The sequence below is a fragment of the Bos indicus x Bos taurus genome, chromosome 17, assembly GCF_003369695.1.
Source record: "Bos indicus x Bos taurus breed Angus x Brahman F1 hybrid chromosome 17, Bos_hybrid_MaternalHap_v2.0, whole genome shotgun sequence".
Lineage (NCBI taxonomy): Eukaryota > Metazoa > Chordata > Mammalia > Artiodactyla > Bovidae > Bos > Bos indicus x Bos taurus.
In genome coordinates this window covers 10503616-10525994 of record NC_040092.1, presented here as the reverse complement: position 1 = coordinate 10525994, position 22379 = coordinate 10503616, and the positions used below count along the sequence as shown (strand labels likewise).

The 22379-nt window shown below is 43.6% G+C and overlaps 1 protein-coding gene across 4 annotated transcripts in view; it reads right to left on the bottom strand.

Annotated features, from left to right (window-relative positions):
- Positions 1-12279, bottom strand: part of MAPKAPK5 (mitogen-activated protein kinase-activated protein kinase 5) — a 33490-nt gene extending 21211 nt beyond the window's left edge. Inside the window, exons 1-6 of one of the 4 annotated variants that reach the window (XM_027566599.1) lie at positions 11705-11985; positions 11235-11353; positions 3778-3851; positions 3108-3183; positions 2214-2311; positions 632-740 (exon numbers count right to left, since the gene is read on the bottom strand). In XM_027566599.1, the coding sequence (XP_027422400.1) occupies positions 632-740; positions 2214-2299 (195 nt within the window). In that variant the 5' untranslated portion in view covers positions 2300-2311; positions 3108-3183; positions 3778-3851; positions 11235-11353; positions 11705-11985. Of the gene's footprint in view, positions 1-631; positions 741-2213; positions 2312-3107; positions 3184-3777; positions 3852-11234; positions 11354-11704 lie in introns of all 4 variants that reach the window. The other 3 variants (XM_027566598.1, XM_027566597.1, XM_027566601.1) reach the window with 3 other exon arrangements.
- Between the last annotated feature and the right edge of the window lie 10100 nt (positions 12280-22379).

Below are 22379 nucleotides of genomic sequence, written 5' to 3'. Positions count from 1 at the left end.
CTGTTTTGCTTGCTTGGCCTAAAGAGAAACCTTGAGGGTTTGGCTTTCCATCTCCTCATGAGGTTATTTCCAATTGGACTCCTAGTATTGTTTGTGAAAAGATCACACCTCTAGCAATAAAACGTGACGTCAGAATAGAAAGAACATATAACCAGGAATACCCTCAGAATTACAAAGACTTTAGAATACTGTTAAAATCTGATGAGAGAAAAGTGACTCAGGAGCAAAAAGTATCTTAAATGCAATTGTCTTAGAATGTGTTTTCATACCACACAGTCTTTTAGGTAGTAGCAGCAGCATCTCAAAGTCCAATAACAGTGGCTTGGAAGCTACCTGCCTAAAGATTATCTACCATCTAAAAAGGAGCTAAGATTACCTTCCTTGCAGAGTTTATTTAAATCTTATGATAAGCAAACAATCGACAGCCACTGAAGAGTACAGCTCCCTCCCCAAAGCAGAAAAGGGGCCCACATTCCTCCTGTCAAGGCATCTTTTCTAATTACATAACAAAGCAGGCAATGAGAGATCAAATAGAGCTTTTCTCCAAGCTTTCTTTTATTCCCCCCACAGTGAAATTGTGCTTGTTAACCAACACTGTTGGCAGTCTGACTGGTACCCGGGGTCAACTTGCCTGCTTTGTTACTTGGCTGGCTTGCTTCTCTGTAAAGTGCCGGTGCTGGCTGATTCTGTGAAATAGCTCTCCCCCTTCCATCATCTCCATTACAATTAAGAGCCGAGCCCTGTTTGAAAGCATTTGATTTTGTTAAGTTAAAAAAAAAAAAAACTGAAACATCAAGTAGCTAGATACTTCATCAACAAAACATGTCCTAAGTCTAGTCCTGCCAGCCCCTTTGAGCTGGACCCCCTGTCACTACCGGCAGGACACCATGAATAAGGACTAACCCTGAGCTAAAGGCTTCTAAGATGCCAAAAGAAGTAAAACAATTAGTTTTGAAGACAATGGTCCTTTTGAAGATTCTATACGTGTATATGTATTTTAGGGAAGCTATACTGAAAGCATATTGAAAACAGAATAAGACTTTGTATAGGCTGAGCTGTCTTTGTTATTTATTCGTGTGTGTGTGTGTGTGTGTGTGTGTGTGTGTAGGGGGGGCGTGGTGTGTACTCGCACATTGTGTGTGTGTGTGTGTAGGGGGTGTGGTGTGTGCACGCACATGCGCGTGTGTGTGTGTAGGAGGGGCATGGTGTGTGCACGCACATTCTCTCCCTCCTCGTCTCTATTCTCCACCCCTACTCCACTAGTTTTCCATAGGACCCATAGCATGCCCAGCAAGACAGTCAGATAGGGTTAAACAGCTACTAAATAAAAGCAAAAATTCCTATGTTGTCCAAAAAAAAAAATCTGAATTTTGGTTACCATTCTTTGATATAAATGCTTCCACCTTCCATCCAAATGCTTTCACCAACAGAGCACAATTTTAAGAAATAATCATTTGATTTCCCGTTTTTCTTTACAAATTCATATTTTTCCACCTGGAAAACTCCTGCACATCTCCTTCAAGTCCAAGCCCAGAACAACCACGCTAAGACGCCTCACCCCCCAGCCTACAGACAGCAGCTCTCCTCCTCTGTAAGCTCAAAGTATTTCATGCGTGCCTGTCCTTGGTCCCTACCACACTGCTAGAGTGACAGGTTCACATCTCAGTCCCCTTGGTACTGAACTCCCTGGAAAAGATTTAGAATGACACCCAATGGTGTCACACTCAATGGGCTTCCCAAGCATTTGGAGGCTAAAGGAATGACATTGATCTCTTCCTTTAAAAGGAATGCCAGACTAAGCAATAAAGGCCTTTTGCCATATCAGCTTCAAGACATTGCCTAGAATATTTGGTCCCCTTTTCTAATTTGAAATAGAATCTGTTTAAACTCCACATGATATGCTTTTTCAAAAGAGAAATTAATCATATATAATCGGGGATAGCGGGGAAAGGAGAGTGAGTGAAGTACAGACGAAGCAAGACTGGCAAGGAGTTAATAAATGCTGAGGATAAGTGATGGGCACTTGGGGATTCAGTACATAATTCTTTTACAAATGTTTGAAAATATCCAAAATAAAAAGTAAAGAAGAGAAGAAAAAGAAAGAAGGAAGGGAGGGGAGGGAAGAGAAAGAGAGCACAAAAGAGAAGATCCCACTACACCTTGGCTTACCCATGGAGAGGTGAGCAGGTGACAGTGACCCTGTGTAGTCTTACCTGGGGCTGGACTCATGAGGAAACTGTACACTGTTAGCAAACACTTCAATAATTTGAACTATATTTGGGTGTGTGGCACACATCATGTGCAGACGTACCTTAAAGAAGAACAGAGGAAATGCTTCTGTACATAGGGGAGGCCAGCATTTTCTCTCCAAACTCCCCCACCCCATACCCCTGCCAAAAGTGACCACACTAGGCCTGGGCATGAGCCTATTATGTAAAAAACCTGATCATCTGGAATGACATTAAAAAAAAATGCTTTCATATACAAATTACCTCCTTAATGCTCTTTCCATGAAATAAAAAAAACCTCACCAACAGATGTATTTTCTGCTGTCCTATTACCAAATGAAAAATTCATCTTATTTCAGAAATTATTCATATATCTCTAAGCAAAAGAATAAGTCCTTCATTGCATATAATTAACATGTCATCACCACATCCAAATAATTTTAAACAAATGCCTATTACTGAAAAACTAGAAACATATCTTCAGAGTTCTACAGCACCTTTTCAATATATCATTCACTAGAACCTTCCTCATACTATTCTATCTCCACCCTTTTAGGACCTTTTCCAATAAGTAAAAGCTAAAGTAAACCTGACTACTTCGGAGTACAAGAATCACATTAATTGAAAAAGAACAAGAAAGAAGTGGTTTGAAAGGAAGCAAGACTCTATTCATAGCTTTTGGTATTGATGGATGAAGGACTGCTTTATAATAACAACATGAATAGGGAAAAGTAAGTATGAACATAAAAAGAGTAAGTATGAACATAAAATTCTTTGTGCATTTCTGTATTCTCTCTAGGAAGCTGCCTTACTTGTAAAAAGAATAAATTCTTAGGCACTTCAAATATTTAGGCAAGTCAAGGCAATAAAGGTTCATACCTCATTTCTAGCTTTTGGACGATCAAAAAGAATTTTCAGTGCAAACCGTTCTTGCGTTGATTTCTTCACACAGACTCTAGATTTGAAAGAAAAAAATTCAATCAGAAATCATCTATGTTACCGTAAAAACTAATCTAACAAGCTGTTCTTTGAGAACTGTACTTCTAATCAAAAATATATCCAGGCACATCAGAACAAACTTGCCCCTAGGGTTAACAGATGGAAAGGCAGAAAGAGGCATCTCACCCACCCTCCACAGGCCTCAGACACGGGAAATCAATTTGAGGCTGGTAAAGAAAGAAAAAATGGCCTCTGCTGGTGACAAGTGACTCACACAGCGCCTCCCTGGTATCAACATCTTAAATGATCCTGTCACAGACCATGTCACTTAAATATATTTCTACATGGATGAGAAAAAGCCTATCATAAATACTTCGACTTGTTAAATTAAGACTATTTCACAAATCTGGAACACATAATGCTTCTAACTTTATGTGTATTATGAATGGCCCTTTTTAGAACAGTTTTGTCATGGTGTGCAGCCCACTATTCTTGCCTGGAGAATCCCAGGGATGGCGGAGCCTGGTGGGCTGCCGTCTATGGGGTCGCACAGAGTCAGACACGACTGAAGCGACTTAGCAGCAGCAGCAGCAGCACATGGGTCTCTTACCTAACTGGACCACTAATTCCAGCTCCCAGCTTCTGAGTCCAATTGATATTGTATTCTTCTAAAATGGAGCTTTCCTATTAAAATAAAAAGGGAGGAGGCAGAGAATGATTCTCCAATTAAAAGTTGAATAGTTAGGCAGAGATGGAACAACAGAAGACCGTAACAGCTCAATATCTTATTGATACCTCCTGAAAGAAGCTGGTAAGTAGAGCTTTGTGAAAGGCTATATAATTAGACATTTCACCTAAGTGACTAGGCTAGGCACTGTTTTCCAACAAGAGAAGGCAAAAAACTTGGGGGTGAAAAGAAATTCTTCAGCTCATCTTCAAGATCCATGTGAGTCAATCCTCGTTGCTGGTTTTGGGGTGTTTTGGTTGTCGTTTTTTCTTCTTGAGTGTGGAAGATACCCTTTCAAAACTACTGAGGACTTATTTCTTCAAATGGTCAAGTGGATTTTCTAAGATTCTAGAAAGACTGGTCTTATAAATGCTGCTATGCCACAGAGGCCTATATCCTTAACTGATCAAATTGGAATAACTGAATAAACTAAAACTTATTAAGTTCAAATAAAATAACAGTAAATATCATAGTACATTTATTTGGTTTTCAAGTGTTATTTTGAACACAAAGACATACATTCATTGTATAACTATATTCTTTATAGTTTTTTAAAAATAGATTCCAATAGCTTTCCATAGTTCCATATAGAGCTCTACAGCCTAAAGTTTTTATGGAATTCCTGTGTAGTCACTACATACTGGCGTTTCCCAGGTGGCTCACGGGGGTAAAGAATGTGCCTGCAATGCAGGAGATGCAGGCAGACGCGATTTCAATCCCTGGGTTGGGAAGACTCTCTGGAGGAAGTCACCGCAACCCACTCCAGTATTCTTGCCTAGAGAATCCCATGGACAGAGGAGCGTGGCGGGCTATAGTCTATGGGGTCACAGAATTGGACACGACTGAAGCAATTGAGCATGCACGCACACACTATATACTGAGCTTCTGTTGCCATGTTTTTAGGCAAGGAAGTCATACATTTAAACTGTGGTAGAGTAAAATTCATTTTTCAGGGTTCCATGGGCAGTACTGAAAACCAACTGTAGACCTTGAGAAGTTAGGCCAAAACTCATGAGACTTTCAAACTGTTTTGTTGCAATGAAAATCTGATAGACTATAGTTAGCAACAGAATCCTGACTCCCAGGTCTAGCAACAGGACATCTGTCCATGTAACACAAACGCACTGAGCAATTAGAAGTGCCAGACACCAGGCTAAGTTCAGAGATGAAAACAGAGCTTCTATCCAGTGAATATGTAAATGTGTAAAACAAGCTGAGAATAGTCTTCATCTCCATACCTTTCTGCTGCCAGTTTTTTTCTTTAACACTTATTTAGTTGCAGTGGATCTTAGCTGTGGCACACGGAATCTTTGATCTTCACTGCTGCATGTGGGATTCACGGAATCCCCGTTAAAATCCCAACACACGTTTTTTTTTTTGGTAGAAACTGACAAGCTGACTCTAAAACTTATTTGGAAATACAAAGAACTTGAATAGCCAACTTAATTTTGAAATAGTAAAACCAAGATGGTTCTCATGCTACTCAATTTGACAACTTACTATAAAGCTTCAGTAATCACATCAGTGTGGCACTGGCACAGACAGTCATATGGATCAATGAAACAGAAAAGGGAATTTAAAAAAATAAAACCAAAAGAATGAAAAAAAGAGAATCCAAAAAATAAACTCATACACTTATGACAACTGATTATCACCAAAGGTGGTTCAACAAGGAAAAGATAATGTTTTGAACAAATGATCCTAGAACAATTCCATTTTGGAAAAGTTTTACAGCTCCTTAAAAAGTTACTGTACTATCCAGTAATTCCACACCTAGTTATTTCCCAGAAGAAATGAAACATTATGTTCACAAAAATTTGTATGGACAAGTTTTATTTATCATTTTATTTATAATAGCTAAAACCTGGAAACAATCCAAGTGCCCATAAAGAGATTCCTCAAGAATAAAAAGGAGTGAACTACTAATGCATACACTAACATGAATGAACCTCAAAAGCATCAGATCAGATCAGATCAGCGGCTCAGTCGTGTCCAACTCTTTGCAACCCCATGAATCGCAGCACGCCAGGCCTCCCTGTCCATCACCAAAGATGATGCTGTGAAAGTGCTGCACTCAATATGCCAGCAAATTTGGAAAACTCAGCAGTGGCCACAGGACTGGAAAAGGTCAGTTTTCATTCCAATCCCAAAGAAAGGCAATGCCAAAGAATGCTCAAACTACTGCACAATTGCACTCATCTCACATGCTAGTCAAGTAATGCTCAAAATTCTCCAAGCCAGGCTTCAGCAATATGTGAACCGTGAACTTCCAGATGTTCAAGCTGGTTTTAGAAAAGGCAGAGGAACCAGAGATCAAATTGCCAACATGCGCTGGATCATGGAAAAAGCAAGAGAGTTCCAGAAAAACATCTATTTCTGCTTTATTGACTATGCCAAAGCCTTTGACTATGTGGATCACAATAAACTGTGGAAAATTCTGAAAGAGATGGGAATACCAGACCACCTGATCTGCCTCTTGAGAAATTTGTATGCAGGTCAGGAAGCAACAGTTAGAACTGGACATGGAACAACAGACTGGTTCCAAATAGGAAAAGGAGTTCGTCAAGGCTGTATATTGTCACCCTGTTTATTTAACTTATATGCAGAACATCATGAGAAATGCTGGACTGGAAGAAACACAAGCTGGAATCAAGATTGCCGGGAGAAATATCAATAACCTCAGATATGCAGATGACACCACCCTTATGGCAGAAAGTGAAGAGGAACTCAAAAGCCTCTTGATGAAAGTGAAAGTGGAGAGTGAAAAAGTTGGCTTAAAGCTCAACATTCAGAAAACGAAGATCATGGCATCAGGTCCCACCACTTCATGGGAAATAGATGGGGAAACAGTGGAAACAGCGTCAGACTTTATTTTTCTGGGCTCCAAAATCACTGCAGATGGTGACTGCAGCCATGAAATTAAAAGATGCTTACTCCTTGGAAGGAAAGTTATGACCAACCTAGATAGCATATTCAAAAGCAAAGACATTACTTTGCCAACAAAGGTTCGTCTAGTCAAGGCTATGGTTTTTCCTGTGGTCATGTATGGATGTGAGAGTTGGACTGTGAAGAAGGCTGAGTGCCGAAGATTTGATGCCTTTGAACTGTGGTGTTGGAGAAGACTCTTGAGAGTCCCTTGGACTGCAAGGAGATCCAACCAGTCCATTCTGAAGGAGATCAGCCCTGGGATTTCTTTGGAAGGAATGATGCTAAAGCTGAAACTCCAGTACTTTGGCCACCTCATGCGAAGAGTTGATTCATTGGAAAAGACCCTGATGCTGGGAGGGATTGGGGGCAGGAGGAGAAGGGGACGACAGAGGATGAGATGGCTGGATGGCATCACTGACTCGATGGACGTGAGTCTCAGTGAAAGTCAAATACATAAGACTACATGTATATAATTTCAATTATTTGGAATTTCTAGAGAAGACAAAATAATAGTGACAGAAAGCAGATCAATAAAGTTGTCTGGGGTGGGGAGTGAGTGTACAGGCTGACCACAGTGAGGCAGAATGAACTCTCAGGGGAAGTGGGGAGTGTATGGAAAAATTCTAAAGCTGGATAGTGAGGACAGATGCACAACTCTAAGTTTACTAAAAATGACTGAATTATACACTTATCTTGGGTGAACTTTATCATATGTGAATTATAACTGAAATTTTTTTAATGTTTTTTAAAACTACGGAAATGAATTTTTATTAAGTTCATCAAATATTAAAAACTGCGATATACAACAGAAAACAAATATGTAAGGCAATTTCTAATCCCATAATCCCCAAACGCTCATTATCCAGGTTTAGCTAAGTGACCTGGGAGTTCTGAAGTCACGGGCTATGGCAGGAGAGACAAAACTGAGAAGACAGAGCCTATGGTTGTAGCCAGCTGGCCTTATCCTAAATATTTAAGAGTAATAGGATGAGATCTTAAAGTCCAGTCAGCCCATTCTCAGGTAACGAGGCAGCAGAAGTTTAAATGTTGTAGTGAAAACCCAGGAAAATAGCTTTTCCAGCTGAACTCTAGAGGTCTCAGTTCTCACCAAATGAGGGACAACCTCAAAAAACCAAAACAATGAATATAAGACACCACAAACCAAAAGTTTTAATTGATGTGATGCTGGCTTGCTTCCAAGGAGTATATCCTATTCAGTACTGGTTGTTAGATATTTTCAACTTCACTAATTGCTGGGAGCCAGCGTGAGGAACTCCGCCTGTGGCAAAGGTCATGAGGAAGGAGGCTCGGCATACACAAAGGCGGGATCGAGCCTCAGGAGTCCCCCTGGATATTCTCGAGCATTTACCCCCAAAACCAGAGTCTGCCTACTTTACTGCTTTGTGCTGTCACCTCTGACTTTACGGGAGGCTGTCCCCCACCACCATCTCGCTCTCTCTGAAAAAGAGTTAACTTACAGCTCCAGTTAATAAAGTTCCTGGGCATAATAGGAGTGTTTAAATCCAAACCCCTCAGATGGCTCTCTAACTTGCCTGACCAGTTTACCCGGACTCCTACAGCTATGCATACGATTGTTTACAGTCTCCCAACCACGAGAGGCACGGGAAGCTTAAGATATTCAAATAGCTTAGAGCCTCTCGGAGAGTTAGAAGCTGTCAGAATAAAACTAGTAAAAGATTTCATTGATGAGCCAATGCTTGCTGCCAAGTCTCAACATCCCCTGTATTGTATCCTTGAATGTGTATTAATTAATATAGTTGGTATGTAGAAAAAATAAGGAGTGGCCTTGGTGTTAGCAACTTTAGACCCTTAAGGTAATAAATTCTTTCCTTTGTTGTAAACCCACTGCACCTCTGCCCTATAGGAATGCAGCTTTATCTAACACCTTAGGAGGATGGCGCCAAACTTTAAAATAATTACTCTTAGAGAAAATAAATCTTACGGTTGACAAACCTTTGTCAGAGTCATAAAATGTTAATAGGCCTTCTGGCCAGAAGATGATGTAAATGACCTAAACCATTTGTATACAATAAGTTTGCAGAAAAGAAATGCTGGTTTCGATAAGGATCAAAGACTGCTGACTTTGCATGATTTCACACCCCCTATTATCCTCTATGTGCAACTTATGGTATAAAAGCCCCTGTTGAAAATAAAGCTACGGACCTTGCTCATCGAAGCTTGGTTTCCCCATGTCATTCTTTCTTTCAACCTCTGGCTGAGTTCCCATCTGGAGCGCGGAGGCCCGCCAAGCTTACTAATTTTGCCTGTGCTTCTAGGATCCGACCGGGGAGGCCTCAGTGTCTCCTCTCCCATGGGAGAACGGAAGGACACCTGTGGCCTACGTAAGTGGTGCAAACTTCTTGTCTCGAAGTTTTATTGGTTTTCCACGTAAACCAAGTTACTCAGCCTCTTTCCTCCACTGAATTTTCCTACTGAGCTATCCTCATTCTATTACTCTTTATATCTTTGATTAATATTTAATTAAAGCCAGTGTACTCGCTGACGCCATCTCCCCTTTGAATTCCCTGGATCAGCCGGGGCTGGACCCTGGCCCCGGCAACCAATCTGTATTAGGTTGAACACATACAATTGGAAGATTCACCAGTGATCTACTAATAAGTACAAGAAGAAAAGCTTAAAAAAAAGTAAGAAAATCAGGTTGGACAATAGTGACCAACTGAAGAAAACTACATACAGTTCTTTCTGAACCATTCTTAAGTTGCTATGAGCTAATATCCATTGGGTTCTTACTAAATGTTAGATATTATAAGTACATTTTTACTAAATTCTCAAAAAAAAAAAAAACCCTGAGCTGGGGAGATTTTTTATCCTCTTCCTATGGATGAAAAAACTAAGTGACAGAGAAGTAAAGTGACTTATTCAAGGACACAGCTAAATGAATGGCGAGGCTGAGATTTCAACTCATGAGTCAACCTGGAGAAACTACTATAAGCACTCAGTAACACTGCTTCCCCATTTATGTATTTGCCCACTAGAACTATGTATCTCTTCTGCTCAAAACTCTCTCAGATTTCCCTTTCTACTCAGGGTCAAGCCAAAGTTCTTGCAATGGCCTAAAGGCCCTATGTACTTGAGCTTCTGGTTACCTGGCTCCAACATAATCTATACTGACCCACTGCATTCCAGTCACCCTGTTGTTCCTGGGTCACAGGAGACCTGCACCTACCTCAGGGCCTTTGTATCTTTTGTTCCCACTGCCTATAATATTTTTCCCCAAGACAATGGAGGTTTGCTCCCTCATTCCCTTCAAAGCTTGATACAAATGTCACCTCCTCAGGAACACCTTCCCTGCCCACCCTTCCTAAAATAGCACTCTCCACCTTTTTTAATGTGTGCTCAGTCACTAAGTTGTGTCCAACTCTTTCACGACCCCATGAACTGTTGCCCACTAGGCTCCTCTTTCCATGGGATTTCCCAGGCAAGAATACTGCAGTGGCTTGCCATTTCCTCCTCCAGGAGATCTTCCCAATCCAGGGATAGAAATGTGTCTTTTAATTATAATCACCTGACAATGTTTATTAACTAACTCCACCATCTAGATAGAAGATCTACAAAAGAGGGACATCTAGGGCTCTTGACTTTGCTTCACAAGTGCCCAACACAACACCTTGCACAAAGCAAATAATGCTAGCTGAATTTAAAAACCTGCCAAATGTATTTTGATTCACAACCCAATCATATAACTTTAGGCAATACATGATGCTATACCAATGAAATCCAAACCAAAAGAAAAAAAAATGTATCTATCAAAGCAGTCTTTTGGATCCTTTAATTCTATCATTTAAAATCTGATATTTCTTAATGTATATGTTCTGTCTTGATGCCTCCTTTAAAAGGTGAATTTTCTTTGAAATGACTGATGACTTCTATAAACTTTGTAACCCCCAAAATTGTTAGAAGTGGAAGTTCTTAATTAGTTATTGGTAGTAGTGATTGTGTCTTGATGGGGAAAATAACCCCGAGTTGCCCATCCCTCAAGAGAAAATGAAATTCCTAAATGCACAGATTTGACTTAATACTGTAAAATAAGTAAGTAATAAATATCAAACTTTAAGCTTCCGTGTTCAATTTACATAAGAAACTTAATTTCCTCAGTACAGCTGAATGGTAACTTTCTGACTCCTAGTGACTTACTGCCGCAATGTTTGCCTGTTTAAAAAAAGTAAAAAGCAGGGTTTTTTGTTTTTTTTTTCAAAATTTTATTTGGGCCACTTTGGAACACTCATATTTGCCTTTTTTTTTTTTTTTTTTGTTAACAGAGCGGTATGTAAAGGACACCATTAGCTCCTCCTAAATAAACTCAACGCCCCCCAGGAGAAGGAAAAGGAAACAGGAAAAGGGGAGGAACCACACGGAAAAGTGAAAACAACCTATTTGCCAAAGGGCAGGTTTTGTAAGGTGAAGCACCTCCTGCTGAAACTGCAGATTTCAAACAAATCTGGAGCGAGGGGTAAGATCCAACTCTCCAAGTGCTGTTGCAGCAGATCACCTGAAAACAAAATCTAATGGTACTTGGGGAGTGATCGAATAGAGAGTATCAGGGCGCCCTACGTGCTACTCCCATCAAGTATCTCCACACCACCCACCCTCCATTCTAGGGAAGTACAAATCACATCCCGCTTCAAGCAGGTAAGTCGGAGGGAATCGGACGTCCCTCCCGCGCCCTCCACAAACCCTTTGCTCTCAGCGCTGTAAAACGCAGTCCACGGAACCCAGGAGTTGGAACCCACGGAACTGAAAGCCGGAGTTGCTGGAATCTCTAAGTTCTCTCCGCTTTCTGAGGCTGAAGCCGAGAGGAATGCCAAAGAGACAAAGCGGGGAGGCATCTCCCCCAACTTACCTTGATGGCTTTCTCCATATCGCTCTCCGACATGCTCCGCGGGGCCCGCAAGGCCGGGAGCAGCGGAGGCTGCGCAGCTGCCCGATCCCACCGCAGCCGGGGGAACAAGGGGCTCAGCGCTCGGGGCCCTGGGTCTCGGGGAGACGGGCAGCAGCCGCCCCCAGGGACCTGAGGGGACGAGGGCCCCGGGGCCGGCTCGGCTTCGGCAGGCGGCTCTAGGCTGGCGGCGGCAGCAGCAGCGGCTCCCGGGAACAACTCTTTGTGCTGGGCCCCGCGCGGCCGCCTCCCGGCCTCATCCCCGGCCGGGGAGGCAGGCTCCCGGGGCAGGGCGAGGCGGGGAAGGCCCCGATCAGGGGCGCTGTGTCGGGGCCTCGCGGGGCCGCCGCTTAGGTCCGGGTTCGCCAGGTCCTGAGGAGGAGCCTGCGCCTCCGCCTTCGCCGCCGGCACCGCCGCGAAGCCGAGGCCGAGCCCGCCGCCGCCGCCGCTGCTTCTCCCGCTGCCGCTTCAGCACCACACATCGCCGGGACACCCGCGCCGGGCAGCCCGGCCGGCCGCCCGCCTGCCGGCGCTGTGCCCCGCCTGAGCTCTGGGCCGCCCCTCCTGTCGCCCGACTTCGTGTCCCCACGGCTCCACGCGCCCCTCGCCGCGGTCAGCTGGGGTTTCCGAGCCGCCCGCGAACCAAGCAGTCGACTTGCAGGCGTCCGCCAAGGCCTCCCCAAGGTGGCGCCACACCCAGGACAGGCCCCGGGGCCCTCCGCAGCGCTGGCGCCGAGCTGATGACGTAAAGGGGTCAGGGGCCGGCGGGGCGGGGCTACGGGCCCTCACCAGCTGACTCTGGTGCCTGCGGGTGGCACTACAAACTAGTTTGTCCCTGCGCAGTGGACAGGGCTTCTGGCGCGGGAACTGCCCTACGGAAAGATCCGGAGATAAACGACTAGTGATGCAGGCTTGGAAACTGAGGCTCCGGGTGGGTCAGGCGGTAACAAGAGTTCTATATATAATAATAGCAATAATAGTTATATATATACGGTGCGTTTACTTTACGTGAGGCTCTTTTCTTCCCTTAGTTTGTCTCATCTTTATAAAGTAGGCATTTGGCCCTTTGAGCTAAGTGTGTTCTTGTTCCCTGTTAACAGGTGAGGTAACTGAGGCTGTCAGAGAGCGAAACTCATTTGCGCACAACTGCGGATAGCTGAGAAGTGCTCAAGTCGGAACTGGGACGCAGGTTTGTGCTCGTTACTCAACCAACACAGATGACTTTTTTTTTTTTTTTTTTAATGCCTGGCTCGAGAAAACAAGTAATCAATGAAAGCCGGACACTAAAGCCTTTGCCTATCAGCATCCCATCTGCGGACCAAATGCTGAACTGGGTGCAGGCCCTCCCTCTCTGCAGCCCCTAGGCTCTGGCGGCGGGGAGCAGCCTACAGCTCATGGGGTTGGCCTGGGGGCTCTGGAACCAGCTCTGCCGCACGGGCCCCCCAGATCTCTGACCCCAAGGCTCGTTCGCTCCGCTCTTCCTCATGTCGGCATTTAGCTGGGTATCTTTCCCTTTCGGAAAGTGGAGTAGCCAGCAAATTCAGGCTCCCATAGCTCCGTGGGAGAGAGGAGGGCCTCACCAGATGCGGCTGCTCTTCTGCCAAACCTCTCCTGGGCAAGGGGTGGTGGAGATTAGGGGTCGGGAAGGTGGAGAAGCCAGGCTATACCAACAGCCTATCAAAGAACCTTGAAAGAGTATTTGGTTAATCACCTCTTGGTGGTTCTTCATTCATTCACTTATTTACTGAGCACCGCTGTGTGCCAGGCCTACTCGACCCTGGGGAAAAAGTAGAAAAAAGACACAGTACCTGCTCATGGATTTTTTTTTTTTGAGAAAGAGCAGCAGAAACTAAAGAAAGAAAAGCACAGTTTGTGGATACTAAGAAAGTAAACAATGCTGAGGTAAGAGAATTAACTGGGTGTCAGGACTTTTAAAGTAGAGGATCAGGAGAGGTCTCCCAGGTGGCAACCCTGATGCTGAGACCTCGGATAAATGAGAAGGAACTGTCTATGGAGATCCAGGTCACTTTCTGGGCAGATGAAACAGCAGTTGTAAAAGTGTTAAAGTAGAAGCTAGGTAAACGTGGTCAAGAAGCAGCTCGGTCATTGTAGCTGGAGCAGGGAGAGTAGGAGAGAGCAGTAAAGGATGAGGTCGGAAAGGTGAAGAGGGTTGTATCATCTACGCCAGCGGTCCCCAGCCTCTGGAATCTGATGCCTGACCTGAGGTGGAGCTGATATAATAATAGAAACAAAGTGCACAGTAAGTGTAATGCGCTTGAATCATCCCGAAACCATCCCCTCTCCCCTACCCTGGTCCGTAGAAAAATTGTCTTCCTAGAAAGTGGTTTCTGGTGCCAAAAAGGTTGGGGACTGCTGATATACACCTTTAGGGTCATGATGAGAACTTTGGATTTTATTCTAAGCCACTGGAAGGTTTTAAACTAAAGAGGGGTCTGATCAAATTTATGTTTTTAAAGATAAGACTCTGCTGTATGGAGAATTAAATATGGACAAGTGAAAGTGGAGACGTGAACAGTTATTAAGAGGCTGTTGGAATAGCCCAGATTATTATGATGCTTGAACTAAGACAGTGGCCATAAAGATAAAGTAGATTGGTTTATGATGTTTTGGAGGTGGAATTGAAAGAACTTCCTGAAGAACTCCATGAGGAAGATGAGAATAAGAAACAAATCAAGAATAATTTTCAGGACTTCCCTGGTGGTCCAGTAGCTAAGACTCTGAACTCTGAATACCTCAGGCCCGAGTTCAGTCCCTGGCCAGAGAACTAGATCCCGCATGTGGCAACTAAGACCCAGGGCAGCCAAATAAAAGCAATAAAAATAAATACTTTAAAAAAAGAATAACTTTTAAGAGACCACCTTATGCAACTTGCATAGATGGTGGTGCCATTCAGTGAATGAAAGACTTGATGAGAGTGAGAAATCTAGAGTTCTTTTTTATCTGGTTAATTTGAGGTTCTTGAGGAATGTACCAGAGAATTGGACACATAATGGGATATATTTTGCGGTGCAGACATAGTGTCCTCTTTGTTGGCCATACACCTACAGGACATTCTCCATCCCCCATAAAGTCGGTGTGGCCATGTGTCTATGCTCTCCCCCAATGGAAAGTGAGCAGAAGACGATGTGCACATATCCAGGCCTGGCCTGGAAAATCTGTCAACAGATGCTCTCACTTACTCTGCCAGCTGGAAGATGATGACCAGGTTCTGGAGAAGGCAAGACTTTAAGATGGAAGATACCTGGATGGAAGAGAACTCTGCCCTGTTGATCTCAGCATCCTCTCAAGATTGTTATATGAGAGAAGAAGGGAAAAAAAAATCTCTTGTGTTGAGCTTTCATGTATTTACAGCTTTTTGTTATAGCAGCTTTGCCTGTTGTAACACAAATAAGAAAGTGATTCTGCAGTGAACTGTGGGAGAAAATTTTGAAATGACTTGGATTAACATTATCTACGACAGTTAGGAAATAGAAGGTGCCTTGGTTTCTTTGGTTCTTTCAGTAAGAATTTCTCAGGTCCCTCTCCGTGCCAGGCACTGTGCTACATAGAGATTCAGAGATGAGGTCTGAGCCGTACGCATTCTGAGTCTTGCAGCTAAACTCAACATCTGTCATCTGCAGATGTTGTCCCTCTATCTAGAAACTTTCTCTCCTTGGCACACAGAGGCCAATTCCTACGTGTTCTTCAACCACATTCTAAATATTAATTCATCAGAAAGACTGGGCCTAACCCTGGTTGCCGAGGACCAGCCCCGGCTGATCCAGGGTATTCGAAGGAGAGACGGCATAGGCGAAGATCAGGAGACAATTGCTTAATTAAATGTTAATTAAGGATATAAAGAGTAATAGAATGAGGATAGCTCAGTGAGGAAATTTAGTGGAGAAAAGCAGTTGAAATAAGGATAGCTCAGTAGGAAAATTCAGTGAAGAAAAGAGACTGAATAAAATTCCAAAGCAGGGAATTAATGTCACCTACGAAGGCCGCAGGCGTCCTCCCGTTCTCCCGAAGGAGAGGAGACACTAAGGCCTCCCCGGTCGGATCTTAGAAGCCCAGGCAAAATTAGTAGGCTTGACAAGCTTCCCTGCCTCAGAGGAAAAATTCAGCCAGAAGGTGAAAGAAAGAACGACATGGGGACACCAAATTCCGGTGAACAAAAGGAGATACTTTATTTTCCAAAGCAGTTTTATACCTTAAGTTGTGCATAGAGGATAATGGGGGAAGGGGTAGAGGCATGCAAAGACAGCAGTTCCTGATCCTTAGCGAAGTCAGGCTTTCAAACTTATCATATGCAAAAGTTTAGGTGATTTACATCATCTTCTGGCCAGGAAGCCTGTTAACATTTTAAGAAACTTATTTTTCTCTAAAGGTGATTATTCTAAAGTCAGGCGCCAGCCTCCAAAAAGCATTGGAGAAAGTTGCATTCCTATAGGGCAAAGGTGAGGTGGGCTCAATCAAGAAAAGAATTAACTCAAGGGTCCAAGATTACAAACATTGAGGCAACTGCTTACATTTCTATACACCCATTATATCAATCAATACACCGCCAAGGACACAGTAGGTAAGGGATATGGAGACTTAGCAGCAAACATTGGCCCAACAAGTGAAAAACCCTTCACCAATACAATTTCTAATCAATCTTTTAACTACTCAAAAGAATCTGTATTTACACAGTTTAGAACATCTCCTGCCTCTCACAGTTGGGAGGCTCTGAACAATCACATGTTGCCGGAAAAAACCTATTCAGGCAGGCTAGAGGACTTCCAAAGGAGTTTGTAGGTTGAAACACTGTCACACCCAAGAATTATTAACTGGAGCTGTAAGCTAACTCTTTTTTCAGAGAGGTAGTGGGGGACAGCCCCCTGTAAAGTCAGAGGTGTAGGTGACAGCACAAAGCAGAAAGTAGGCAGACTCTGGTTTTGGGGGTAGATTGCTCGAGAATTTCCAGGGAGACTCCTGAGGCTTGATCCCGCCTTTGCGTATGTCAAGCCTCCTTCCTCATGACCTTTGCCACGGGCGGAGCTGGCTCCCCACACCTGGTGTTTGTGTGCTCAGTCGCTTAGTTGTGCCCAATTCTTTGTGACTAATTGGACTGTAGCCACCAGGCTCCTCTGTCCATGGGATTTCTCAGGCAAGACTACTGGAATGGGTTGCCATTCCCTTCTCCAGGGGATCTTCCCACCCCAGGGACTGAACCCACATCTCCAACACTGGCTGGCAGATTCTTTACCACTGAGCCACCTGGGAAGCCCCGGGTCTGACCCTTCAGTTCAGTTCAGTCGCTCAGTCGTGTCTGACTCTTTGTGACCCCATGGTCGCACACCAGGCTTTTCTGTCCATCACCAGCTCCCTGAGCTTGCTCAAATTCATGTCCATTATGTCGGTGATGCCATCCAACCATCTCAGCCAAGGCCTGACACTTGGTTCAGTCTAAATCAATTATTCATATTACCTCATAATTCACTTCCTTGTACTTATCACAATTTTAATTTATATATCCACTTTTTTTTCTTTAGGGTCCTCTCCTCTATTATATTAAATATTCTCAAAAAGGGAAGGAATCTTATCTGCATTATTAGTTCCATCCTCAACACCTAGCCCACAGTAGGTGTTTGATAAATATTTGTTCAAGAAATCAAGGAACGTGGTAGACAGCCTAAGATAACCCTCAGAGATGCCTGTGCCTCTTGGTATTCATGGTCTTGTGTAATCCCCTCACTGTGCTCATGGGCTGACCTAGAGACTCACTTCAAATGATGGGCTCTCATGTCTGAGATTAGATTACAAAAAGGCTGTGGCTTCCCTCCTGGGTACCCCTCTCTTGCTTTCCCATTCTCTTCCCCATTTGCTCTGAGGAAAGCCAGCTCAAATGTGAGCAGCTTTATTAGTTTCCTAGGGCTGCCATAGCAAATTACCATAAACTAGGTGACTTAAAACAATGGAAATTTATGCTCTACAGTCCTGCAGGCCCAAAGTCTGAAATCCAGGTGTCAGAAGGGCCCTGCTCCCTCTGAAGACTCTAGGAAGGGTCATTTCTATCTCTGCCAGCTGCTGGTGGCTCCCAGCAGTCCTTTGGCCTACAGGTGTATCCCTCTAATCTCTGCCTTGATCTTCACATGACCTTCTCCGTGTGCCTCTGTGTTCCTTCCTCTTCCAAAGACACCAGTCATTGGATTTAGGGGTCACCCTAACCTAGTATGACCTCATCTTATCCTAACTAATTGCATCTGCAGAGACCTTTCCACATTCTGAGGTTCCATGTGACCAGGAATAGGGGAGAGAATGCTAGTCAGCCCACTATTGTTGCCCCTAGGGGGGCCCACATGTCAAGGAACTCATGTCTCACCAGCTGTCAGTGAGAACTGGAGGCCTGGCAAGTGGTCACGTAAGTGAGCTTAGCATGGATCCTCACATAGTTGAACCCTGAGATGATTGCATCCTTGGCCAAGAACTTGATTGCAGCCCTCTGTACCAGAGGCACCCAGTTAAGCTATGTCCAAATTCCTGACCCACAGAAACTGAGATAATCCATGTTTTTAAAGTGCTAAAGTTAGGGGCCATTTGTTATGCAGCATAGATAACTAACACAGATGTTGGTGCCTGAAAGACGGGTGCTATCATAACAGCTCCCTAAAATGCAGGAGTGGTTGGGAACCAGGCAGTGGGCAGAGGTTCTAACGAGTTTGACGAGTGTGTTATAGAAAGCCTAAATTATCTTGAACAAACTTAGCAGATAGAGGTCTGGGCTTTGGTTCTCCAAGTGTGGCTGCCAGACCAGTAGTATGGGGCCCTTAGTAGATGTACAGTAAATATTTCTTCTTGGGGCCATAAGATTGGAAACCAGGAGTGTATATCACTGAAAAAAAAATCCTTTTACCATGTTCATTTCGTTTTCAGAAAAAATTAATAAAAACAATGACAATCAGTTACTTTTTATTCTTCATGAAGTAGCTGAATGAGTGGGACATGACTGGAGGGACTGTGAGGGAATGGAGGCCCAGAGGTAAGGCAATTTATTTTTTTTAATTAAGATTAAAATCCATGTAACATAAAACTGACCATTTAAAAGTGAACAGTTCAGTGGCATTTAGTACTCAATGTTGTGCAAGTATCATCTCTAACTAGTTCAAAGACATTTTCATCCCCAGGGGAAACCCTTACCTGTTACGCATCAACTTTCCTTCTCTCCCTAGCTCCTGCTGCTGCTACTGCTAAGTCGCTTCAGTTGTGTCTGACTCTGCGCAACCCCATAGACGGCAGCCCACCAGGCTCCTCTGTCCCTGGGATTCTCCAGGCAAGAACACTGGAGTGGGTTGCCATTTCCTTCTCCAGTGCATGAAAGGGAGAAGGGAAAGTGAAGTCGCTCAGTCCTAGCAGTGACCAGTCTGCTTTGTCTCTTTGGATTTACCTATTCTGAACATTTCATAAACATAGAATCAGACAATATGTGGCCTTTTATGTCCAGCTTCTTTCCCATAGCATCATGTTTTTGAGGTTCATGTATATAATAGCATGTATCAGTGCTTCATTAGTGTTTTATGGTTAAATAATTTCATTATGTGAATGGGCCACATTTTGTTTGTTCATTCATCTGTTAATAGACATTCAGATTATTTCCACTTTGGGGCTGTTGTGAATAGTACTTCTGTGAACATTCATGGAGAAGTTTTTGTTGGAGTCCCTGTTTGCTGTTATTTTGGGCGTGTGACCGTCGCCTTTTGACTCATTGCATTTGTCTAGGTGTTGCCCATATACAATCACGAGGCATGTAATGCCATCTTGTGTTTTGTTTCAACCATTTCTAAAACTGAAGTATTGCTCAGTGGTAAAGAATCTGCCTGCCAATGCAAGACATGTGGGCTCAATCCCTGGTTCAGGAAGATCTCCTGGAGTAGAAAATGGCAACCCACTCCAGTACTCTCGCCTGGAAAACCCCATGGACAGAGGAGCCTGGCGGGCTGCAGTCTATTAGATTGCAAAGAATCAGACATGACTTAGTGAATGAACAACAACAATAGTTAATTTACAATGTTGTGTTAGTTTCAGGTATACAGAAAAGTGATTCAGTTATATAGATATATTTTTTCAGATTCTTTTCCACTATAGTTTATTGCATGATATTGAATACAATTCTCTATGCTACACGGTAGGTCCTTGTTACCCTTTGGTAACTGTAAGTTTGCTGTGAGTCTTTTCTGTTTTGTAAATCAGCTCATTCGGGTAACACTATCTTTGAAAGACACCAGCCTGATCATTTGGTCTACCTGTCAGATCTCGGAGAGGATAGCGCTGCAGTTGTACTTACAAACACAAGGTGGCACCTGGACTTAGAAAACCCCACATCAGCCCCCTTCTCAGGGCTGCAGGAAGTTCTTTGCGTCCTCTATTCCGCCATTTCCTCTTGGACGCTGGGCAAGGCCAAAGGCAGAAACACCAGCTTTACACCCAATACTCCTGTGACTGACCCACATCTAAAAACCCAGAGAGATTAGGTTGTTCATAACCTGAGAACTTTGTTTTTGCTTCCAGACAGCTACCTAGTGTTCTAATAGGTTTCTGTCACTAAAAGCCAAGGAGATTAATGGGTCTAGGATGTCAGAATCAACATTATAGAAATTTTCTTAATAGCTGGCATTTCTTTTGTTATTTGTCAGTTTAAGAAGCAGATTCTCTTACCATGAGTCTGATTCACAGGGATGTGGGCAAGAAATATTACATTTCTCTGTTTTCTCCAATTCACCCCAACAGGGTTTTCAGCAGCACTGGAGTATTAAAAGGTTGGCAGTTCCAATGTCTTAAGTCCTCTCCTTCAGATAAGAGCACCACTTTTCTTTGGGGATCCACCCGTCATTTTCAGCCTCAAATAGACTAGAAGGGCCTCCAGGGCTCCAAGGGTGGACGGTTAGAACTCAGGTCGAAGTGATCACTGCAGCTTTATCGATCCGGCCACTGGTCGAGGGAAGGGCAGGACGTCACATCAGTTAGCATGAACCTGAGTCTCTGCTGGGGCTAGCAAACACGGACCTTCTCCTAGCCAGTGGACTTGGGCCTTGCCCGGTATGAGATGAGAGCTCTTGAAGTCAGTTGGTTCTTCTAAGAATCCAGACCCACCAGAACCAAAATGGGTATGGTTTAAACATGGAGAGCTGGAGCCAAGAGATGGAAACTTTTTGAACTTCTGGATCAAGCCACGGTCAGAGCCGAGATCTCAGGGTTTTGGAATATGGGGACCATATTTTTTTCACACTGACTTGAACTTGGTTTTCTGATACTTGCAAGTAAAATTTTCTTAAGTAATACACTGTGTATAGAAAATCTTCCCAGAAGTACTCTCACCTATATCATGAGATTTGGATTAAGTTGGTGGTAAGGTCAGGCATTGGAAAGTCATCACCCTAAATTTTTATCACCCTAAATTTTGAGGGTGCTATTTCGCATCATGGTAGGGATTTGCCTTCCCAAATCCATTTTCCTTTTATTCTTTAGAATTAAGAACTTTAGTTTTAGAGAGGCACACTGACTCCCAGCTAAAAAGATGAAGTTCCTTATCCTTTGCAGCTAGACGTGGCCATGTATCTTAACTTTGTCCAATTCAGTTCAGTCGCTCAGTTGTGTCCGACTCTTCGCGGCCCCATGGACTGCAGCACGTCAGGCCTCCCTGTCCCTCACCAACTCCTGGAATTTACCCAATTTCATGTCCATTGTGTCGGTGATGCCATCCAACCATCTCCTCCTCTGTCATCCCTTTCTCCTCCTGCCTTCAATCTTTCCCAGCATCAGGGTCTTTTCAAATGAGTCAGCTCTTTGCATCGGGTAGACAAAGTATTGGAGTTTCAGCTTCAACGTCAGTCCTTCCAGTGAACACTCAGGACTGGTTGGATCTCCTTGCAGTCCAAGGGACTCTCAAGAGTCTTCTCCAACACCACAGTTCAAAAGCATCAATTCTTCTGTGCTCAGCTTTCTTTATAGTCCAACTCTTACATCCGTACATGACCACTGGGAAAACTATAGCCTTGACTAGATAGACCTTTGTTGGCAAAGTACTGTCTCTGCTTTTTAATATGCTGTCTAGGTTGGTGATAACTTTCCTTCCAAGGAGTAAGCATCTTTTAATTTCATGGTTGCAGTCACCATCTGCAGTGATTTTGGAACCCCCCAAAATAAAGTCTGCCACTGTTTCCACTGTTTCCCCATCTATCTGCCATGAAGTGATGGGGCTGGATGCCATGATCTTAGTTTACTCAATGTTGAGAACTTTAAGCCAACTTTTTCACTCTCTTCCTTCACTTTCATCAAGAGGCTCTTTAGTTCCTCTTTACTTTCTGCCGTAAGGGTGGTGTCATCTGCATATGTGAGGTTATTGATATTTCTCCCGGCAATCTTGATTCCAGCTTGTGCTTCATCCAGCCCAGTGTTTCTCATGATGTACTCTGCATATAAATTAAATAAGCAGGGTGACAATATACAACCTTGACGTACTCCTTTTCCTACTTGGAACCAGTCTGTTTTTCATGTCCGGTTCTAACTGTTGCTTCCTGACCGGCATAGATTTCTCAAGAGGCAGGTCTCTTTGTATGTCCAAAGACGTATAAATAGAAGCTTTGTGGGCAGCCTCCTGGAA